The 19353-nt window shown below is 41.3% G+C and overlaps 1 protein-coding gene across 2 annotated transcripts in view; it reads left to right on the top strand.

Annotated features, from left to right (window-relative positions):
• Positions 1-19353, top strand: part of atp8a1 (ATPase phospholipid transporting 8A1) — a 318944-nt gene that overhangs the window by 85428 nt on the left and 214163 nt on the right. For both annotated transcript variants that reach the window (XM_060928098.1, XM_060928097.1), the window contains exon 3: positions 11237-11336. In XM_060928098.1, coding sequence (XP_060784081.1) covers positions 11237-11336 — 100 coding nt within the window. The remainder of the gene's footprint in view (positions 1-11236; positions 11337-19353) is intronic.

Here is a 19353-nt window from a genome sequence, read left to right as displayed (position 1 = left end):
CGCGCGCCCTCTTTCGAATGCTGACGTGATCAAGCTGGAAGTTTTGTTTATTTTGATAGCAATCAGGAAAGTTTGAAAGAAGTAGGCAGTAATCATCATTTAAACTCGTTTTTGTGCAATATTTCGTTTGGAAAACAGTTTTCAAAATGGCGGCACCGACACCTGGCTGACACTTGACGTTTCGAAGTCTCGCACAAGTCTCATGAAGATCGCGCGGATAAAGCGACGCCTGCCGTGGACCAAACGAACTAAATTCAACATGGCTAAAAACCGAATAGGCCGATAAGTATCATATTTAATTGCAATTAGTTGCCAATATAAGGTTAGTAAAACCGAAAGCGTAATTGACTGACACGTTAATTAAGAAACGAAGCAAGTTTAAAAATTTCAGTTCTCCTTTAATGTTGAGGCTGTTTGTCTATACCCGTATGTAGGCTACATATTTGATATGGTTTGGCTAGAGATAAACATCTCATCTCATTATCTCAAGCCGCTTTATCCTTCTACAGGGTCGCAGGCAAGCTGGAGCCTATCCCAGCTGACTACGGGCGAAAGGCGGGGTACACCCTGGACAAGTCGCCAGGTCGTCACAGGGCTGACACATAGACACAGACAACCATTCACACTCACATTCACACCTACGCTCAATTTAGAGTCACCAGTTAACCTAACCTGCATGTCTTTGGACTGTGGGGGAAACCGGAGCACCCGGAGGAAACCCATGTGGACACGGGGAGAACATGCAAACTCCACATAGAAAGGCCCTCGCCGGCCCCGGGGCTCGAACCCAGGACCTTCTTGCTGTGAGGCGACAGCGCTAACCACTACACCACTGTGCCGCCTAGAGATAAACAATTGAATCTTAATTTCAGCTCTTATGGCATTATTTAAAATGGTACTTATTTATAATACAAATTTTGGTTAGTGTTACTGAAACAGGGCGTAATTGTTGGATTAGTAGACTGTTAAGGCCAATTTATGCTGACAACCCAGTCCTCGCAGATAGCGTCGCAGACAGTGTCTGCGTAGCCCCCCCACCTTCGCAGACGCTCTGCGCGCACCTCCCAAAAATTGTGACCACCACAGAAGCCTCGCAGACAGCGTCGCAGACAAGAGGGCTCTGATTGGTCCACTCTACATCCGCTGTACACGCACTTCCGCTTCCCTACTTTCCCGGTTTGTTTTGTTTTCACGGCCGCCATTTTTAAAAACACAAGCGAAGATGGAGCAGCACGAAGAGCGGTTGATCGAGGAAGTGAGGAAGTACGGACATCTATACGACTCCAGTTCTAGTCATTATAAGTAACCGGAGGATAAACACTCCACTAACCACACCCACCAACTACTCCTAGCTATTTCGCGACTTCGCGCCCCCTTGCATTGTGGCAGTGAATAACATCGCGCACGCCTATTACTCCCCGCTCAACGATAAATTACAACTGTCTGCGAAAGCCTTGTCGCAAGAGCATGCAGAGGCCTTTAATGGTAGTGTATCCAAGCAGATGAGCAGCTCTAAGCAGAATCTCCAAGTTGCCATTCTGACAAAACATGAGCACGTTAATCTCTAGGAAAAGTGTCGATGCATTCAGCTGGACTTTCTAGCTGAACTTCCTTGCATCTGTTTACTCTCGTCATGAACCCTCACAGTACCCAGGCTGCTTCTCTTCGACATTGGTGGCAAAGAGAAGCAGCCTGGGTACTGTTTTGGGTGTATCTTCTCTGAGATCAGCTTTAGATAGCAAGGCTGTGGTTCTGTTACTGTAAAGTAGCATCAATGCTCTGACCTGGCGTTAATGTTCAGTAGACGAGAGACGAACAGACCGATCTGGAATCGGTGTTAAACTTGGTCAGGTGTGGAGCAGGAAATGAGAAACGCTCCATTAAAGCAGTCTCCATGTGGAGTTTTGGAGGTGCCCAGGGAATAATTTTCAGCAAAGGAAAAAGGATTTGTTGTACATGAGCAGCAAAGATGGATGAAAAAGGAGGGAGATTGTGAGGATGGGGCGTCTCTGCACTAGCTCCAAGAGCTGGATATGGGGCGCTCTGTATTCATGTTCGCTCAGGGCCATGCCTGTTCTGAGTAAATGCTGGGGAACAGCCAGAAAAAGCAGAAAGATCAGAGTAAGCTGAGCTCTTGCCAGAACTTTCCATCTCACATTGTGCTGCTAATTGGCTGCTGCTTGCTATTGTCTGATAGTGATCGCTGAAAGCCGAATCCACGAAACACAGACAATAAGAGGGGTGCTATCACTTTTCACTTGCTCCTGGAAATCTCTCTAGTGTGGTGTGTTTTATGACATAAAACGTGCGTCTGCATTCCATCATGCTGCTTATTTTAAAATAATCTCTTCTTGAATGGCATTTTATGTTATAATTACTGGTGAATGCATGATGATGCAGTAAATCGTACAGATGGACAAGAGTTGAATTCAAACATGAGAATGAGGAAACGGTTGAAGAGCTGAAAAATGTAACCTGTAGCCTCAGATTCCTGATCTTGGCTGACTGAAATGAACCCAGTGAGCTCTTCTGCTGTCGAAGCCCATATACTTCAAGGTTCGACGTCTTGTGCGTTCTGAGATGCTTTTCTGCTTAGCACGGTTGTAAAGAGTGGTTATTGGAGTTCTATACAAAATCTCTTATTTTTGGGGCCAAATTACTTTGAGCCTTGTTCTTCTAACACAAAACTCTAAGCGCGTTTTTACACTTGGTGCAAATACTCTCACTGAGGTCTGATTTTTGGTTCGTTTGAGGGCAGGGCTCATAATCCCAGCCCTGTGGTCATGAAGAATTTGTTCCTAACCATGGCTTGACTGCGCAATTCTGTACACGCACGGAGTGTGCACTCGGGTTTGCAAAACGGTAGACGCTAGTTTAATCCGGTTGCTGTTCAAAAGCTGCTGCAAACCTGCTGGTTCTTTCAGTCAGATCTGCTGTAATGTTTTACACAGACTGTACTTTATCTCTGTTAAATCTGTACTCGTAATTCTCTTGGTATTAACGGTTGCACATTAACGTTTTCACAGCTTCTTTGGCAAAATTTCCACGGATTCAATATTAATGCACGTAGTTTGGGCCATCCTTAAAAAAAAAAAAAAATCCGTTTCCTGTCCACCGGGTGAGCAAAAAAAAATTCAGTCGGGAGGGATATAGATAGATAGATAGATAGATAGATAGATAGATAGATAGATAGATAGATAGATAATGAGTGATTCCACACTTATGGGTACTGAAATGGGGACATGAACTTATTCACCTAAAACCATTTCTTTTTTTACCATCAGGTCACAAAACATGTAATCTTTAATGAATGATATGTTAAAAGATAACTTTAATTTTCTGAGATGTAATAAAAACATATTTATATGCCAAAGTCAAGCCTATGAGTTCCAAAATGATGTCTGTTCCATTACTTCTGTTACGATTGTCCATCTCGCGTCTGTTACAAATTAATTACAATCTAGCTCTATACCATGTTAATCTTATTGAAAGAATGTGTATGTTTATTCTACTACACATGTTTATTAATTATATTTGCTAAAACATCACCTTCCTATGTTTCAAAAAGTAATTCTACATTGTTAAAATTGAGAATATATATGTCCACAACACTTCTGTTACGTTCTGACTTTGGCATATAAATGTTTTTATTACATCTCAGAAAATTAAAGTTATCTTTTAACATATCATTCATTAAAGATTACATGTTTTGTGACCTGATGGTAAAAAAAAGAAATGGTTTTAGGTGAATTTTTAAAAATAAGTTCATGTCCCCATTTCAGTACCCATAAGCGTGGAATCACTCATATATATTCATAAATTTTATATATATATATATATATATATATATATATATATATATATATATATATATAAATTTTTTTTTTAAATTTTTTTTATATATGGATGGATAAGAAATCGCAATGCTGTTTGCTTTTTTTTATTACAAAAGCAGACACATTTAATAAAATGACGGTTTAATCAACTGAAACTTGTACAAAAACTTTAAGTTAGCATTTTAAATGCTGACTGCAGCATTTGCAAAACTTTTACAAAGGTACTTAAAATGTCCGACACACGGACTTTTTGTAGTTCTAAATCGAGCGTTAGGCCTAGTTCGGATGAAATTACACTATTAAAATGATCACTGAATGATTTGTTTTTCTGAATCTTTACTATTTTGTTGTTCGCTAGAATACCATTTTGCGATTTCACACTTAAGCAAATGTTTGAAAACTCCGGATCGCCTTCCTTCATGGTGGCTGCCGTTTTTTTTTTTTTTGTGCCGCACGGCGCATGCGCAGAGCTGATTCAGTGCGCGCGCACTCGGCGGAGGCAGCAGTGTGTCGGAGGGAACAGAAGCAGAGATGACGCTTATTTTGTCTCCGGTAAACCAGTCTTCTCTCGTTCAATTACGTGCTGGCATCAAGACACTGTTGGTTGTAAATGAAGCCAAACTGAGTGGTTGGAGTGTATTTTCATACACAAATGGAGAAATGTTCGCTGAGTGTGTAATTGTGTAGCCCCACTGCAGACCGTTGTCGTTGTTAATTCATAGCGTGCTCAGCTGCGTGAATGTGTCATGCACCGAAAATAAGAGATTTACAAGCCAGGAACGCCTCATGATGCAATACGCAAGAAAATGATTTACTGCCATTTTACTTTGTATTTGAGTAAAGTGAATAAATAAATGGTCTGTGGAAAATACATTTAATCCTGGGAACTGCGTGCACAGGAGTTTTTGTGTTTACTCCCCCCCGGCTGGCTACTTATTTGTCATGGCTGGCTAGTATGAGCCTTAGTGGAAAGCCCTGGGAATGCGGAAATGTCAAGTTCGATTTTAGATTTACGAACCTGAAAAAAATGTCGAAAAACCGGCGTTAAAAAAAAAAAATTTTCAACGGCACTCACCCGGCCAGTGGACCGGAAACAGAACATTTTTTTTTAATAATGGCCTTGTGCTAAATAAACGTTAGAACTGGTGTGTGCGTGCGTGTAGGCTTATGAAAACCCATTTAAATCTGCTTATGTAAAGTCTCTTATTCAAAATGTTCTCGTACTTTACATCTTGTGCTCTTGGTGAAAAAAGTAGTACTAAACTGTACCATTTCTTGGCATCTTTTTCGTATCCTTTTTATGCCGACTAGGCATCTTTTTGCCTTTGACGTGAAGTGAGTACACCCTGCTAAAAATTCTAATTCCTTTATTCTAAAGGAATCCAATAGAAAACTTAATGGAAATCCTGTAGAACTTTAGTACCCAAGTTGTATAGGGGGAAAAAAAGGTACATTCTATAGGAAAAAAATTCCTATAGACCAGATCCTTTAGACCAGTTCAGAGTTGTGCATCTCTTACATGTAAGCTCCTGTTTTTGTTAATAAATCCATATTGTATTTAAAAATAATTCCTACTTCCTCCTCCAAGTAATTCTGGTGACCAGGTGAGTTAAGTTGAAACCAGTTGGCCGAGGCACTGAAATTTCATGACATTCGAGCCATACTTGCAACCTAAAGTTCAAAAAGACAAATCATATAGACCCCTTCGCATGTTTGTAAACAAACCGACCGTTGCCAGGATGCGCACGCAGCCTGGACTCAGAAACAATGGCGCTGCCCATAGACCGGCATTATGAGCTGTCAGATTATGTAAAACAATTGTTGTTACAAGATCAAGAATGTTACATAAATAAGTTAACTCTAACAAGTGGACATCGCCTACCGGATCCGTATTTAATTAAAGAGTGGACGGACGATGTTAGTAAGTTCCCTGGTATACAATGGCCAGATATATACTCGTACCTTATTGACAAGACTTCAGTGTACACCCACGAAAAACTTCGTGCCTACAAGTCTTTAGACGCATATGATTGTTATGTGCGGGCATGTACAACTTGATTAACAATGGGACATTCATATTCATTTTGTTTTAATCAAATTATGCCAGTGATGTGACGGCAATGTGGCTTTAGCTACAACAGCAAATACCAACACTAAACAGCAATTTGCAGGAGGTAATGGCATGAAAGGAATGATGGTGTAAAGAGTGCAGCTAAGAGAAATCAGAGCTGCGTAAAAAGCGAGAGGCAGAGAGCAGAAATGAAACTGAACGGGGCGGGAGCTAGGTTAGAGCAATCAACGTAAGTTGGCATTTAGAGCGAGGGCACACAATTTTACCTTTCCATCCTTGCTTTAAAATTGTGATTTTCGGCATACACAAATAATGATGGCACAAAATCTGGACTGCTTGAGTCAAGCAAGACCTCTCCTACAAACAAAACTGCATGCAAAGCTAAGTTAACATGCTAACAATATCCATTACATTGTGTAACTATGACCCAGCTAATCAGACAAACGTTACCAAAGTATTTTGCTACATCGATAAACGAAGACTAGAAAGAATAAAAAAGAAAGATTTAATAAATAGCCTGATCTTACCTGTGATGAAGTGGGTGCTGCAAACCTGCGCATTTTTGATGGTGTTTTCATCCCAGTCTACACGTTTGATGGCTTGTAGTCATAGACGTTGGCGGGCTTTTTTTGTTTGGGTTTTTTTTTTTTTGGAATGGGTGAGATCCTGCTGGAATTCTGAACATTTTAACCCCATCACTGCTACGATTCTGACACCCGACAACACAACAACTAGGCATTTCTGAGTCTTTTTTGGGTCCAGGCTGCGCGCGCAATTTCCGCTTACGTATGAATGACGTTTACTGCGAAGGGGTCTATTGCATGCCAGCAAGCTGTATATGGTCTGGGATCCTCTGTGCTCTCTCCAGTTCCTTTAGTATGGTTTACCCAACAGTGATGCCACCACCGTCATATAAAGGAAATATTCTTGAGTAGATAATAAAAAAAAAAAAACACCAAGCCAATAAATAACGTTCAAATATAGATTTCCTGTAGAAATGTTCTGTCCTAAAGAACGCACTTGGCAAGTTCTCTAGAATGCTGAGAAAAGCCTATAGAAACTTGTTCTATCGGACCCAATTCAGTCTCTTATAGAACACCGGAGTTCTACAGAAAGTCCTATAGAGTTCCATGGAGTCCTATAGAACTTCTATAGGAGGTTTTTTTTTTTTTTTAATAGGAATGCCAGTACGCATTCATGCAGTTATCCAGTCGACTAATGTGGCAGTAGGGCAATATATTAAATCATGCAGGTGAAAAGTTCAGTTTATCAAGTTTTATTTGTCACGTAATTACAGTGAAATTCTTAGGTTGAGAGTATAAAAATGTATAGATAAATTAAAAACAATAGAAATAAAGGGGAAGGAAAAAAACCTCAAACTATATTAATGAGTGGAAACATGGCAGAGATGTAGTGATTGTGTGGTTACGAGTCCTTAAAGTCCAAAGTGCAGTAGTACCTTATCATTATGAAGAGTTCAACAGTCTGATGGCCTGAGGGAAGAAGCTCCACCTCATCCTCTCAGTGTTGGCCTTCAGCTGTCGGTAGCGTCTCCCTGAAGGCAGCAGGGAGAATGGTTTATTATTTGGGTGGCTGGGGTCGGTGGTGATCTTCCTGGCTCTGTCCCTGCAGCGGTTGGAATAAATGTCCTGCAGGTTAGGGAGGGTGGGCCTGATGGTTCTCTCAGCAGAGCGAACCACCCTCCTGAGAGCCAGCTGGTCTCTCCTGGTGGTGCTTCCCATCCAGTTAGTGATGCTCCTGCTCAGAACACACTCACTCTCAATAGTGCAGGAGTAAAAGTTCCTTAGTACCCTGAGTGGGAGTTTGAAGTTCTTCAGTAGAAGCGCTGGAGGCCTTTCTTAACCAGGGTATGACGGGCCCAAGAGAGGTCCTGTGAGATGTGGACACCCAGGTATTTGAAATTGTCCACACACACTCTACCTGGGCCCCGTTGATGTAGATGGGTTGGAGGTCCCTCTGCTGCTTCCTGCTGAAGTCCAGTATCAGCTCCTTCGTTTTGCTGATGTTGAGTGTGAGGTTGTTCTCACTCCAGTCCGTGAGATATTTAAGTAGGCAGACTCATCGTTATTGGAGATGAGGCCCACCACACTTAATGATGGTGTTGGAGTCTTCATGTCAAATATCAGAATGGGGGGAAAATGTGACCGAAACTGGATAGCTGAAGATTGGAAAAAGCCTCCGATTACTGATCCTGGCTGACTGGAGTGAGTGAAGGGTTTTTATGCATTTTGAGATGCTTTTCTGCTCACCATGGTTGTAAAGTGCAGTTATTTGTGTTACCGTAGCATTCCTGTCAGCTTGATCCAGACTGGCCGTTCCCTTCTGATTGCTACTCCAGTTAAGGTTTTTTGTTTTTCGCACCATTGTGTGAAATCTAGAGAAACTAGTGGAAATCCTAGATCCGCGATTTCTGAGAGTCAGACGGGTTCATGGTAAGTCAGAGAGACGCCCCCAAAATGCATGCGTTGTGCTGCTGCCATATACCTGACCTGACTGGATAGTTGCATGAATGAGCAGTTGTACCAGTCTTCCTAATAAAGTAACTGCTGGGTGTAGTTTACCTTTAAAAAAAAAAAAATGCTTGTTCCAGTGTTGCCCAAACCCTGTTTTAATTGGTTTTTAGAGTAAGGCTCTGAAGGAACACTACATGCACCTTTCCAAGTAAGAGATGCACCATGAGCAAAGTGACGAGGAATGATGGTGTGAGATCTCCACTGCCACCGACACTGTTAAAGCTTTGAGTTGGCACAAAGGACAGAACCAACAGTGATCAAATTCCTCCATTTCTGAAAAAGATGCTCTTGAAAGTTGCAGTAGATATTTTTATCTATTTATTTTTTAAGCTAAGCCATAGCAAAAAATTTAAAGTCGCTGAAAAAACCTGATTGGAAAACTGAGTCCTGATACAAAAGTTTGGATGTTTCCTTCAGTCATTTTACAGACATGCTACCGATTGCCTAAGATCCTGGGGGCGGAGCTTCATGAACATAGGTGTGAATGGAGGAGTGAGCTCAAGAAGCTTTTATTTAAAAAAAAAAAAAAATCTAATCTTACTTTATGGGAAGCCATGGCCTAAAGGTTAGAGAAGCAGCTTTGGGACCAAAAGGTCATTGGTTTGATTTCTTGGACCAGCAGGAATGGCTGAAGTGCCCTTGAGTAGGGCACCTAAACCCTAGCTGTTGCCCACTGCTGTGGGTATATCAGGGTCCTGTTGTACATTGCTCTGAATAAAGGCATCTGCTAAATGCTGTTGTACTTTTATGCACCTTTTTAATGTGGAGGAAAAGGACTTAAGTGATAAATCCACAACAGCTATAACTCGCCTCTTGAGTACAACTGGAAGGAAAAATCATTTTTTGTGAGTATTGGTGATGCGTCAGAACACAATGGGGCTGATGGTGAATATATGCGATGATGGTTGATGGGGTGGTCAGGAGCTGTTGTGTAAACAGGATTGTAAGGGGGTACAGGGTTTTTATATATCCCCACGATGCACTGCCTGCCCAGTCCCTAATCTGAGCATAAATCACACGAGCCTGATGGAGTCTTTGCCAAGCTCCTACCACCATAACTCTCGCTCTCCCTCTCTTCTCTCTCATTTGGTGCAGGTCCAACCCTGATCAGGCACGGAGTTATTTATTCCACATGCCCAGTCTGTGTTTCATTTCCTCTCTGTTGATTTTTGCATACATCTCTGGCACAAGTGTTGGTGATGGTGGTAGATCTTGTGTATTATTATGTTGACATTAATATTCACCAGACTAATCAACCATCGACTTCATTCATGCGCCGTGTTCGTTTCTTTGATGGTCAAGAATTTCCTTGATGTTACGTACCTGGTTAACATCGTAGTAAGATGTAATCCAACGCTGAGACTTTTTCTTTCGCCGAGTGGCAGCTGTCTTCAACTGGGGCGGGAGGGCGGGACATGACTGAATGGGTGTTTCTGATTTGTCAGCTGTCGTCCTTACACTGCATGGCATGCCCCAAGCGTTTACAACACGGAATTCCAGGTTCTCCGCTCCAAAATCGGCAGCTTCAAAACGATTGTTTTTTTGTTTGTTTGTTTTTTTTGTTTTTTTTAACAGACAACCAAAAGAAAATTAACCGGTTGACGTTGATTTGGTCAACCATCGGTCAAACGGTCATTGGTTAACATCCCTAGGTGGTACTGGTGAAGTTGCTCAGATTGGGTATGATTTATGAGGGGGAATTATGAGAGGGTTTTTCCGCATAACGTGGAAGGGCTAGGCAATATGACAATACACTCTTGATATGATGCCGGTAAATTACATTAATAACTCTCTTCGGAGTGCATTGTGGGTGTCAGGGTATTTATGACCGTCTCCACTTTTACTTGTACTAACGGATAGAAGTTTAGGAGTAAAAATCGTTTTATTTTTGGAGCTATGAAAGAAACAGTCCGAAATGCTAATGCAACGAACAGCGACCAAATGTGAATGGCCACTAATTAGCACTGTGTACATCGAGTGGGGACAGTTGGTGGCTACCAGCTTCAATTTATGTGCAAGTGGGCCTTTCCCTTTTGCAAAATTTTTTTTTTTAATAAATAAACCCACCCCACGGTGGTGTAGTGGTTAGCGCTGTCGCCTCACAGCAAGAATGTCCGGGTTCGAGCCCCGTGGCCGGCGAGGGCCTTTCTGTGCGGAGTTTGCATGTTCTCCCCGTGTCCACGTGGGTTTCCTCCGGGTGCTCCGGTTTCCCCCACAGTCCAAAGACATGCAGGTTAGGTTAACTGGTGACTCTAAATTGACCGTAGGTGTGAATGTGAGTGTGAATGGTTGTCTGTGTCGGCCCTGTGATGACCTGGCGACTTGTCCAGGGTGTACCCCGCCTTTCGCCCGTAGTCAGCTGGGATAGCTGTAGAACAGGATAAAGCGGCTAGAGATAATGAGATGAGAGAAACCCACCCAATTTTCTCCCCCTTGGGTCATTTGCCAGTTCCCATGCATTAGCTACTCTGCCACATCGCCCTCTGAGACACATGAGGCCAATCTCAGTTTCTTTTAGAACTGCTGCTCACAATCGGGTGTTATTATTTTTCTTTCCTTCCCTCTCCTTCCTGTTGCATACAAGAGCCCAATAATAAAAAAAATATTTTTTTGGGGGGGGGCAAACCTAAATGTATGACATGTATCATGTTTTTGTATTGCGTTCTATTATAATATTTTGGAAATATCATCTACCACTGTGGTGGGGTTCGGTAGAGAAGGCTTTTTTTTTTTGCTAATTTTGATTAGTGTCTACTGCTGCAGTCTGACTGTCCTGTTACTGTTTCCTTCTCCAGCACGGCGAAGTACAACGTGCTCACTTTCCTGCCACGGTTCCTCTACTCACAATTCAGAAGAGCGGCTAACTCCTTCTTTCTGTTCATCGCCCTACTGCAGGTAAAATACACAACACCACAACCAAGGATTCCATCAGTATGTTAGCTCTCGCTGCCACAGATAGTCTTCTATCTTTTGGCTCGGTTTGCTCTGGAAAGAGGCCTCAGATGCACTCTGTGATGCTGGCTTAGCTGAACTGTGGATGAACTCTGAAGACTTCTTGTTGGGCATCTTTTCCACGGATTTTAAGTTTAACAAATTTGACATTGTCCAAGGGGGGGAACACGATATTAAGTGACTAATGCCCCTTTTCCACCAAAGCAGTTCCAGAGCTGGTTCGGGGCCAGTGCTTAGTTTGGAACCGGGTTTTCTGTTTCCACTGACAAAGAACTGGCTCTGGGGCCAGAAAAACCGGTTCCAGGCTAGCACCAACTCTCTGCTGGGCCAGAGGAAAGAAACGCTTACGTCAGCGGGGGGGGGCGGAGTTGTTAAGACCAACAATAATAACAAGACCGCGAAAGATCGCCATTTTTAAGCGGCGAGAAGCAGCAGCTGTACAAACGCGAAGCCATCCATTATTATTATTATTATTATTATTATTGTTGTTGCTGCTTCTTCCGCGTTGTTTTTGCTTCGATATTCATGCCAAGGTTTATGCAAACGTAGCAACGTAATGACATGGCTTCCCTTAGCACCCCAAGCTATGGAAAAGCAAACTGATTCTCAGCTGGCTCACAAGTTGAATGAGTTGTGAACCAGCACTGGCCCCGAACCAGCCCTGGAACTGATTTGGTGGAAAAGGGGTACAAGTGACCTAGTAAGGTGTTGGGTTACCATGAGCTGCCAGAATGGCTTTAGTGCTCCTTTGAATAGATTCTGTAAGAACTGTACTGTAAGGTTGAACACCATCTTCCCAAAGATATTCCCTTGTTGTGGTGATTGTGGACAGCACTGTCTAACACTTCACTCCAAAATCTCCCATAAGCTTTCAGTTGCTTTGAGATTTGGTGACTGGAGGCCATGGAATATGATTTACATCCTCATTAAACCATTCAGTGGGCAATCTTGTGTGCAGTCAGTGAGTCATGGAACAGACCACGCCCGTCAGGAGACAAGTTTCCGCATAACATAAAGGTGATCAGTCAGAAGAACATTATATTGGTTTGCAGTCATTCTTTCCTGTAAGTGGACAAATTGACCCAAACCATGCTAGCAAAATAATAAAAAATGCTCCCTATAGCCTAACTGTCACCAATTTTTACTTTAATTTGACTCTTTTGTGTGTCCCTTGTCTCTTCTTTTACTACAGTGTAATTTGGTTTTGGGTTCTTGGCAAACATTAACAGCAGCAGTCACACACTATAGCTCAGAAATGCTTTAAACATTAGCTTAACACACTAAAGCTTTTTAGTTTTTTTTTTTTAAAATCTACAATTAAACCTCCACACACACACGCGCGCGCGCGCGCAAAAAAAAAAAAAGCCCTGAGCAATACATCCCTGTAGTGAAAGTTGATGAATGCAGTGCTGTAGAGAGCTTGTCTGTAGAAGCATTGGATGATATGACAAATTATCCTACCAAATATGATCTTTCTTTCCTTTCTGTAATACACAATACAGGTAGTCGTCGACTTACGACCATCTGGTTATGACTGGCAAGTGTTTCCCAGCTGAGCTAGCTGAGTGTACGACAGTTTCTGCTCCAGGCACATGCGCAGTCTCTCTCTCTCGCGCTCCCTCGCGCACGCAGTCATACAGTTTCCGCCCCAGCTCCTGGTTTATGAAACGAGCTAGCCCGAGCGCTGCAACAGCTGATGACGTACTGTAGACGACCCACAGCCAAGCACCAGTGATGCCAGTAGTCACTAAATTTTGTATTTTGCTATGTTTTTACATTTGTATTTTGGTGTGTTTCAAACTAAAATGTTTTCTATTTTTCACACCTGTATTTCGTAATTTTTGTTTTGCACATATTAAACGAATTGTACTGTACGCAGTGTAGTATGCAGTGTTTGGCTTAGACCAAATAATGAGCCAAGGTAATGAAATAAGAAAATGTTGATAAAATAAGACTTTTAAGATGATTACAATATCATTACATATCACAATATACTTGCGTTCATTTAACATAGGCCGACTTACAACCAGATCGGTTTACAACCGGTCAGTCGTAACCAAACGCAATCGCAAGTCGACAAGTGCCTGTATTGATGATAAAAGAAAGTACATGTACTTATTTTTATTGTGGTCCATTATAAAAAATAAATAAATAAATAAATAAAAATACACGTAACATAGTTCAATAGCACCAATAAAAAATGGTTATCAATAGGTAAGTAGAGAGATGTATTAAAAGTGGAAAATTACATTAATAAAATACAAAATGACTAGATTCTTGTCTAAGACTTTCAAATAAAAACTTTCTGACGAGAAATTTGAACTGAGATTTACTCCTAGCACCTTTTTGACATTTGATGGTAAACCATTCCATAATAAAATACTAGAATAAAAGAATGATGTTCTACCATGAGAATTTACTCTAGGGATGTGGAAGGAGTAATTCTCTTGGTAAAACAATTCTTTTATTCCGCTTTTAGTCCACTTTGTACAAGTGGACTCAATCTGGACAAGTTTTCTCAGAAACTACATGAACTACATCAATGAAACTGTGCATGCTCATGCTGCTGAAAAAAGCTGGGTAGCGTTTTATGAAGGTGTCTTAGCCCTTACGACAAGTCTATATAAGGGCGTAAGCGTTAAGAGGTCTTCATAAAATGCTCGTGGCAGGGGATAGTGATGGCCATGTCGTCTTGTGGGTTTTATTTTTTTTCTTTCTTTCTTTCTCTTCCCTGATGGGCTGGACATAGACTTGGGGCTCAGAGAGCATGAGGAATGTGTGAAAATCCATGAATTGGCCACCACAGATTCCTGAACTTAACCCCACTGAAAGTCTTGGGGGTGTGGTAGTGAAGGCTTTACCAAGCGGTTCGACTCTCCTGTAATCAAGACGAGATTGGTGAAAAATGTAAAGCAAGTCTGGCTGGAAATAAATGTTGACATGGCATAAGGTTGTGTTGAAAAGTTTCATCTATGCAGCTAATTTGGTAATCATAAGTGATTTTTTTTATTTAAATATTTTGTACTGCATAAAAAGCTTGCTTACCCAAGCTTTCAACTCTATCCAGAGTTTTCGTCAGGGGGGAAATGACGTCACTTTGAGCATGCATTACACATGCCCGAAAGAATATTGTCCCAAATATCCGAGAATCCATCTACATCAGAACCCTCAAGCCCTCCTTGAACCGAGACTGGGGCCGGTACCAGCTTCCGGATATTTGGGACAATATTCTTTCGGGCATGTGTAATGCATGCTTGAAGTGATGTCATTTCCCCCAATGAAGACCCTGGATAGAGTTGAAAGCTTGGGTAAGCAAGCTTTTTATGCAGTACAAAATCTCATCTTATCTGTAGCCGCTTTATCCTGTTCTACAGGGTCGCAGGCAAGCTGGAGCCTATCCCAGCTGACTACGGGCGAAAGGCGGGGTACACCCTGGACAAGTCGCCAGGTCATCACAGGGCTGACACACAGACAACCATTCACACCTACGGTCAATTTAGAGTCACCAGTTAACCTAACCTGCATGTCTTTGGACTGTGGGGGGAAACGGGAGGAAACCCATGGGGAGAACATGCAAACTCCACACAGAAAGGCCCTCGCCGGCCACAGGGCTCAAACCCGGACCTTCTCGCTGTGAGGCGACAGCGTTAACCACTACACCACCGTGCCGCCCGCATTTATTATTTATTTTATTATAGTGTGTGTGCACGTGCGCCAAGGAACACTGTAACTAGTAGAAATGCAATGTTTTTCAATTTTAACGGTATAATAAAATCTGCTGCTTTCAAACTGTTTAAAATGTTTGAAAAGAACCCTTTTTTGAAAATATTTAAAAACATTTATATGATGGCGGCTAAATTACATGGTGATGGATCATAAAAGCATAGTGAACCGATGAGGGGAAATAAACGAGTGAGAGGATTTTGAAGCACAGGTGGTTGGCGTGTGTTCTCCAGCTGTCAATGCAGCGACCTTGAGCACATAGCTGAGCTGTTGAGAGAAAAAGCACAGTGAGCACAGGGACGGTGTTATCGCAGCTAAACTCGTTTACTGTACCTGAAATTTCCGATGAAAGCGTGAAGGTATAGAATCAATTTTGTGCCAAAATGTTCATACAATACTTTTGAAATATCAAACAAAAACGACAAATCAAAATACAAAAAAGTCAATTTTTTTGACTGGCAAACAAATTATTCGTGTAATCGTGCAAAATATCAGTCTATTACTCTTCAGAAACCTTTTATTTTTGTTCCGCGTCTTTGTTTTGTTTGACGTAATTTATTTTGCTTGCGATTCCAGCTTTCTCGTTTGCACTCCCTGACTTTTTGCTTGCAGTTTTGGCACAAACTTCACGTGTGGGTGGGCTGTCCAGGAATGCATTCCCATTGGCTAACTTGTGTTTGACTGACAGCTACGCTCAGCCATTCCCCCGGAGGCTGTTGCGGCCATTTCCTACTCGGATTCTGGCGGACTGTTTGACGAGTGACGAGTGTAATATCATAGTCGCCACTGAAGTCCACTCGATCCTTGTTTACCGTCAATGGATCGGTCACTCGTCAAACAGTCCGCCAGAATCCGAGTAGGAAATGGCCGCAACCATAGATATACATAGAAGACTAGATGCCTCGTCCCCATTGCCCGTCAACGAAGTCGAACGTCCGCACATGGCGGCCATCTTACCTCAGACAGCTGGCTTACCCATTACATTGTGTTGGTAGCGATATGTACTTTTCAGATGACCGTAACTTCCTCAAATTTCAATCGATATTCAAACGGTTTGGTTTGTTATATGAGTGATTCCACGCTTATGGGTACTGAAATGGGGACATGAACTTATTCACCTAAAACCATTTCTTTTTTTTACCATCAGGTCACAAAACATGTAATCTTTAATGAATGATATGTTAAAAGATAACTTTAATTTTCTAAGATGTAATAAAAACATATTTATATGCCAAAGTCAAGCCTATGAGTTCCAAAATGATGTCTGTTCCATTACTTCTGTTACGATTGTCCATCTCGCGTCTGTTACAAATTAATTACAATCTAGCTATATACCATGTTAATCTTATTGAAAGAATGTGTATGTTTATTCTACTACACATGTTTATTAATTATATTTGCTAAAACATCACCTTCCTATGTTTCAAAAAGTAATTCTACATTGTTAAAATTGAGAATCTATATGTCCACAACACTTCTGTTACGTTCTGACTTTGGCATATAAATATGTTTTTATTACATCTCGGAAAATTAAAGTTATCTTTTAACATATCATTCATTAAAGATTACATGTTTTGTGACCTGATGGTAAAAAAAGAAATGGTTTTAGGTGAATTTTTAAAAATAAGTTCGTGTCCCCATTTCAGTACCCATAAGCGTGGAATCACTCATTAAAAAAAAACAAAAAACAAACGGAAGTATGTATTTATGATATTAATGATGAATAATCATTTTATGTTTTAAAAAAAATACATGCTGAAATTCCTATGCTGTGAGAAGCCTAACACTGCATACTTATGGATAACTGTGGCCTTAGGACAAATAACCATACAATTTATTTCCAATTTTTAGTGAAAATATTTTTACATGTGATCGGGCCGTAGGGGAAGCTAAAGTTAAATAAACAGCTTACTCACTTCTGAAACTTCAGAAATACTTCATCCACCTCAAAAACCTAATGCACTCACATCATAGCATAATAACAAATGCACTGCCCGAGTAAGTAATAGTATAAAACAGTGACAGCGACTCACGGTAGTTTGTGACAAAAAAAGCCCGGCTGCTCTTATCAGGAACTGTATTGGACATTATTTCACTAAGTAAATAACGCTACCGATTATCCTTAAAAAAATGATGTATTATTTTACTGATGAAAGGTGATCCCGCGTGCCCTACTTTCCAGACATCGCCGGTTCGAGCAACCGAAAGCCACGCAGAAGTCTGGCATCTCGTCACAGTCAGTAATTTAATTTCCTCTAGAAATCATAATGCAAGTTGTTTTAAATTAACCAACCCGAAAATGAAAACCATGTGCAAGTGCAACTTCAGTTATTGAAAATATTATCTCATGACCTTCCATGTAAAATTACTTGGTGCTACGAGCTAGCCTAGCATGAAACACAACTTTGACAAAGCTGCAGTAAGTCGTTTTTGAAGAGAAAAGGTACGATTTTAGCATGTTCAAGCACCCAGAATTACAACCCCATTAATAATGTTTTAAGAAATCAAACCATTTGTATATGCGTCAAAATTTCAGCGAGATAAGAGTATAAACATTTAAGCATCTCAATGGTCTTACCTCAGTGTACCGCAAATTCTGTGGAAAAGCTTGCCTGTGGTAAGATGGCCACCCTGTGCGGACGTTCTGGAATACGCGGTGAGGCATCTCGTCTTCTATGTATATCTATGGCCGCAACAGCCTCCGGGGCAGGGGCGTGTTTAGCCTATTTTTGGGGGTGCTCAAGCACCCCCCAAAACGAGCTCAGCACCCCCTAGCTCAGCGCCCTCAAAAACACTGCTTTTGGACGTAATTTTCAGAAATAAGTGCCCTTGCGCACTGCGCAATGAATGTGTGCGCGGGCGTGTGTGTGTTCTTGAATTCACCTGTTACGTGATAGTTCTATGAGCAGTAAAATCCCTCTCCTCCTTGCGTCCCCTCTGATTGGGTTGCCTGTCCGCGCGAGTGCTTGCTACGACATGGTGTTTTTTTTAACTGGATTCCACGCCGATGAGGAACTCGAAGTAGCACCTGAGTATTACTGGCATAGCGAGATGTGAAGGTACGGCCTGGAGTTACAATTGTTAAACACAACACGATAATATGCATAATGCAATATTGATGTTCCCTGGTCTATGAACAGAATGATAAAAATGACATTTATCATCCATAGAGCAGAGCTGTACAAGTGCTACGGTGCTAGACCACCGTGTGTTAGTCAATTTTATTTAATGTAACATAGCGTTTACGTTTGCTTATCATTCACAAATCCAAACCCTGGTCATTGTCTGGGGGGACAGTGAGTGTGGTTTGGATATAGCCTACATTTTCAAAAGAACACTACCAAAATATAAACTAATGTAAACTAATGTAAAATCATAATACACACGATTATTACACAATACACAATAACACATTAATTAACAATTACCACGGTTCAAAATGAATAGCTCCAACATTACAAATGCAGTAGTAGGTCTTGTTTAGTTAAAAATATAACGTAAATATTTGTGTCAGTGGTTGTAAATGTGTAGATATCATAGTTTATTGGGTCAGCTTCTGTTAAAACATTGCATAAGTCTTGTCTAGTCTAGTCTTCTTGTCTAGTTAAGTCTAGTCTAAATGCGGAATAAACGTGGAAACACTGTCGTTCAAGCCAGGTGCCTCTGTCAGCTCTGGGGGCTAAGCACCCCCAAAGATCAGATGCTAGAATCGCCCCTGCTCCGGGGGAATGGCTGAGCGTAGCTGTCAGTCAAACACAAGTTAGCCAATGGGAATGCATTCCTGGACAGCCCACCCACATGTGAAGTTTGTGCCAAAACTGCAAGCAAAAAGTCAGGGAGTGCAAACGAGAAAGCTGGAATCGCAAGCAAAATAAATTACGTCAAACAAAACTGAGAAAGACGCGGAACAAAAATAAAAGGTTTCTGAAGAGTAATAGACTGATATTTTGCACGATTACACGAATAATTTGTTTGCCAGTCTTAAAAAAAAAAAATTGACTTTTGTCGTTTTTGTTTGATATTTCAAAAGTATTGTATGAACATTTTGGCACAAAATTGATTCCATATGAAGGGAGCCTGCCTTGTCGTTTTGATACATTGATGGTGAAACATTTTAGCGTATGTCACTAATGTAAGGGCGAAGAATGCAGAGTGAGATTCTGTTTCCTGTCTGCTGTTGAAGATCATTAGGCAACAATGCGAGATCAGTCGTCTCTACATCTTTCAGGGCTCAGTG

Source organism: Neoarius graeffei, chromosome 8 (assembly GCF_027579695.1).
Source record: "Neoarius graeffei isolate fNeoGra1 chromosome 8, fNeoGra1.pri, whole genome shotgun sequence".
NCBI lineage: Eukaryota > Metazoa > Chordata > Actinopteri > Siluriformes > Ariidae > Neoarius > Neoarius graeffei.
Note: the sequence above shows the minus strand (reverse complement) of the source record. Positions and strands in the feature narration are given on the sequence as shown.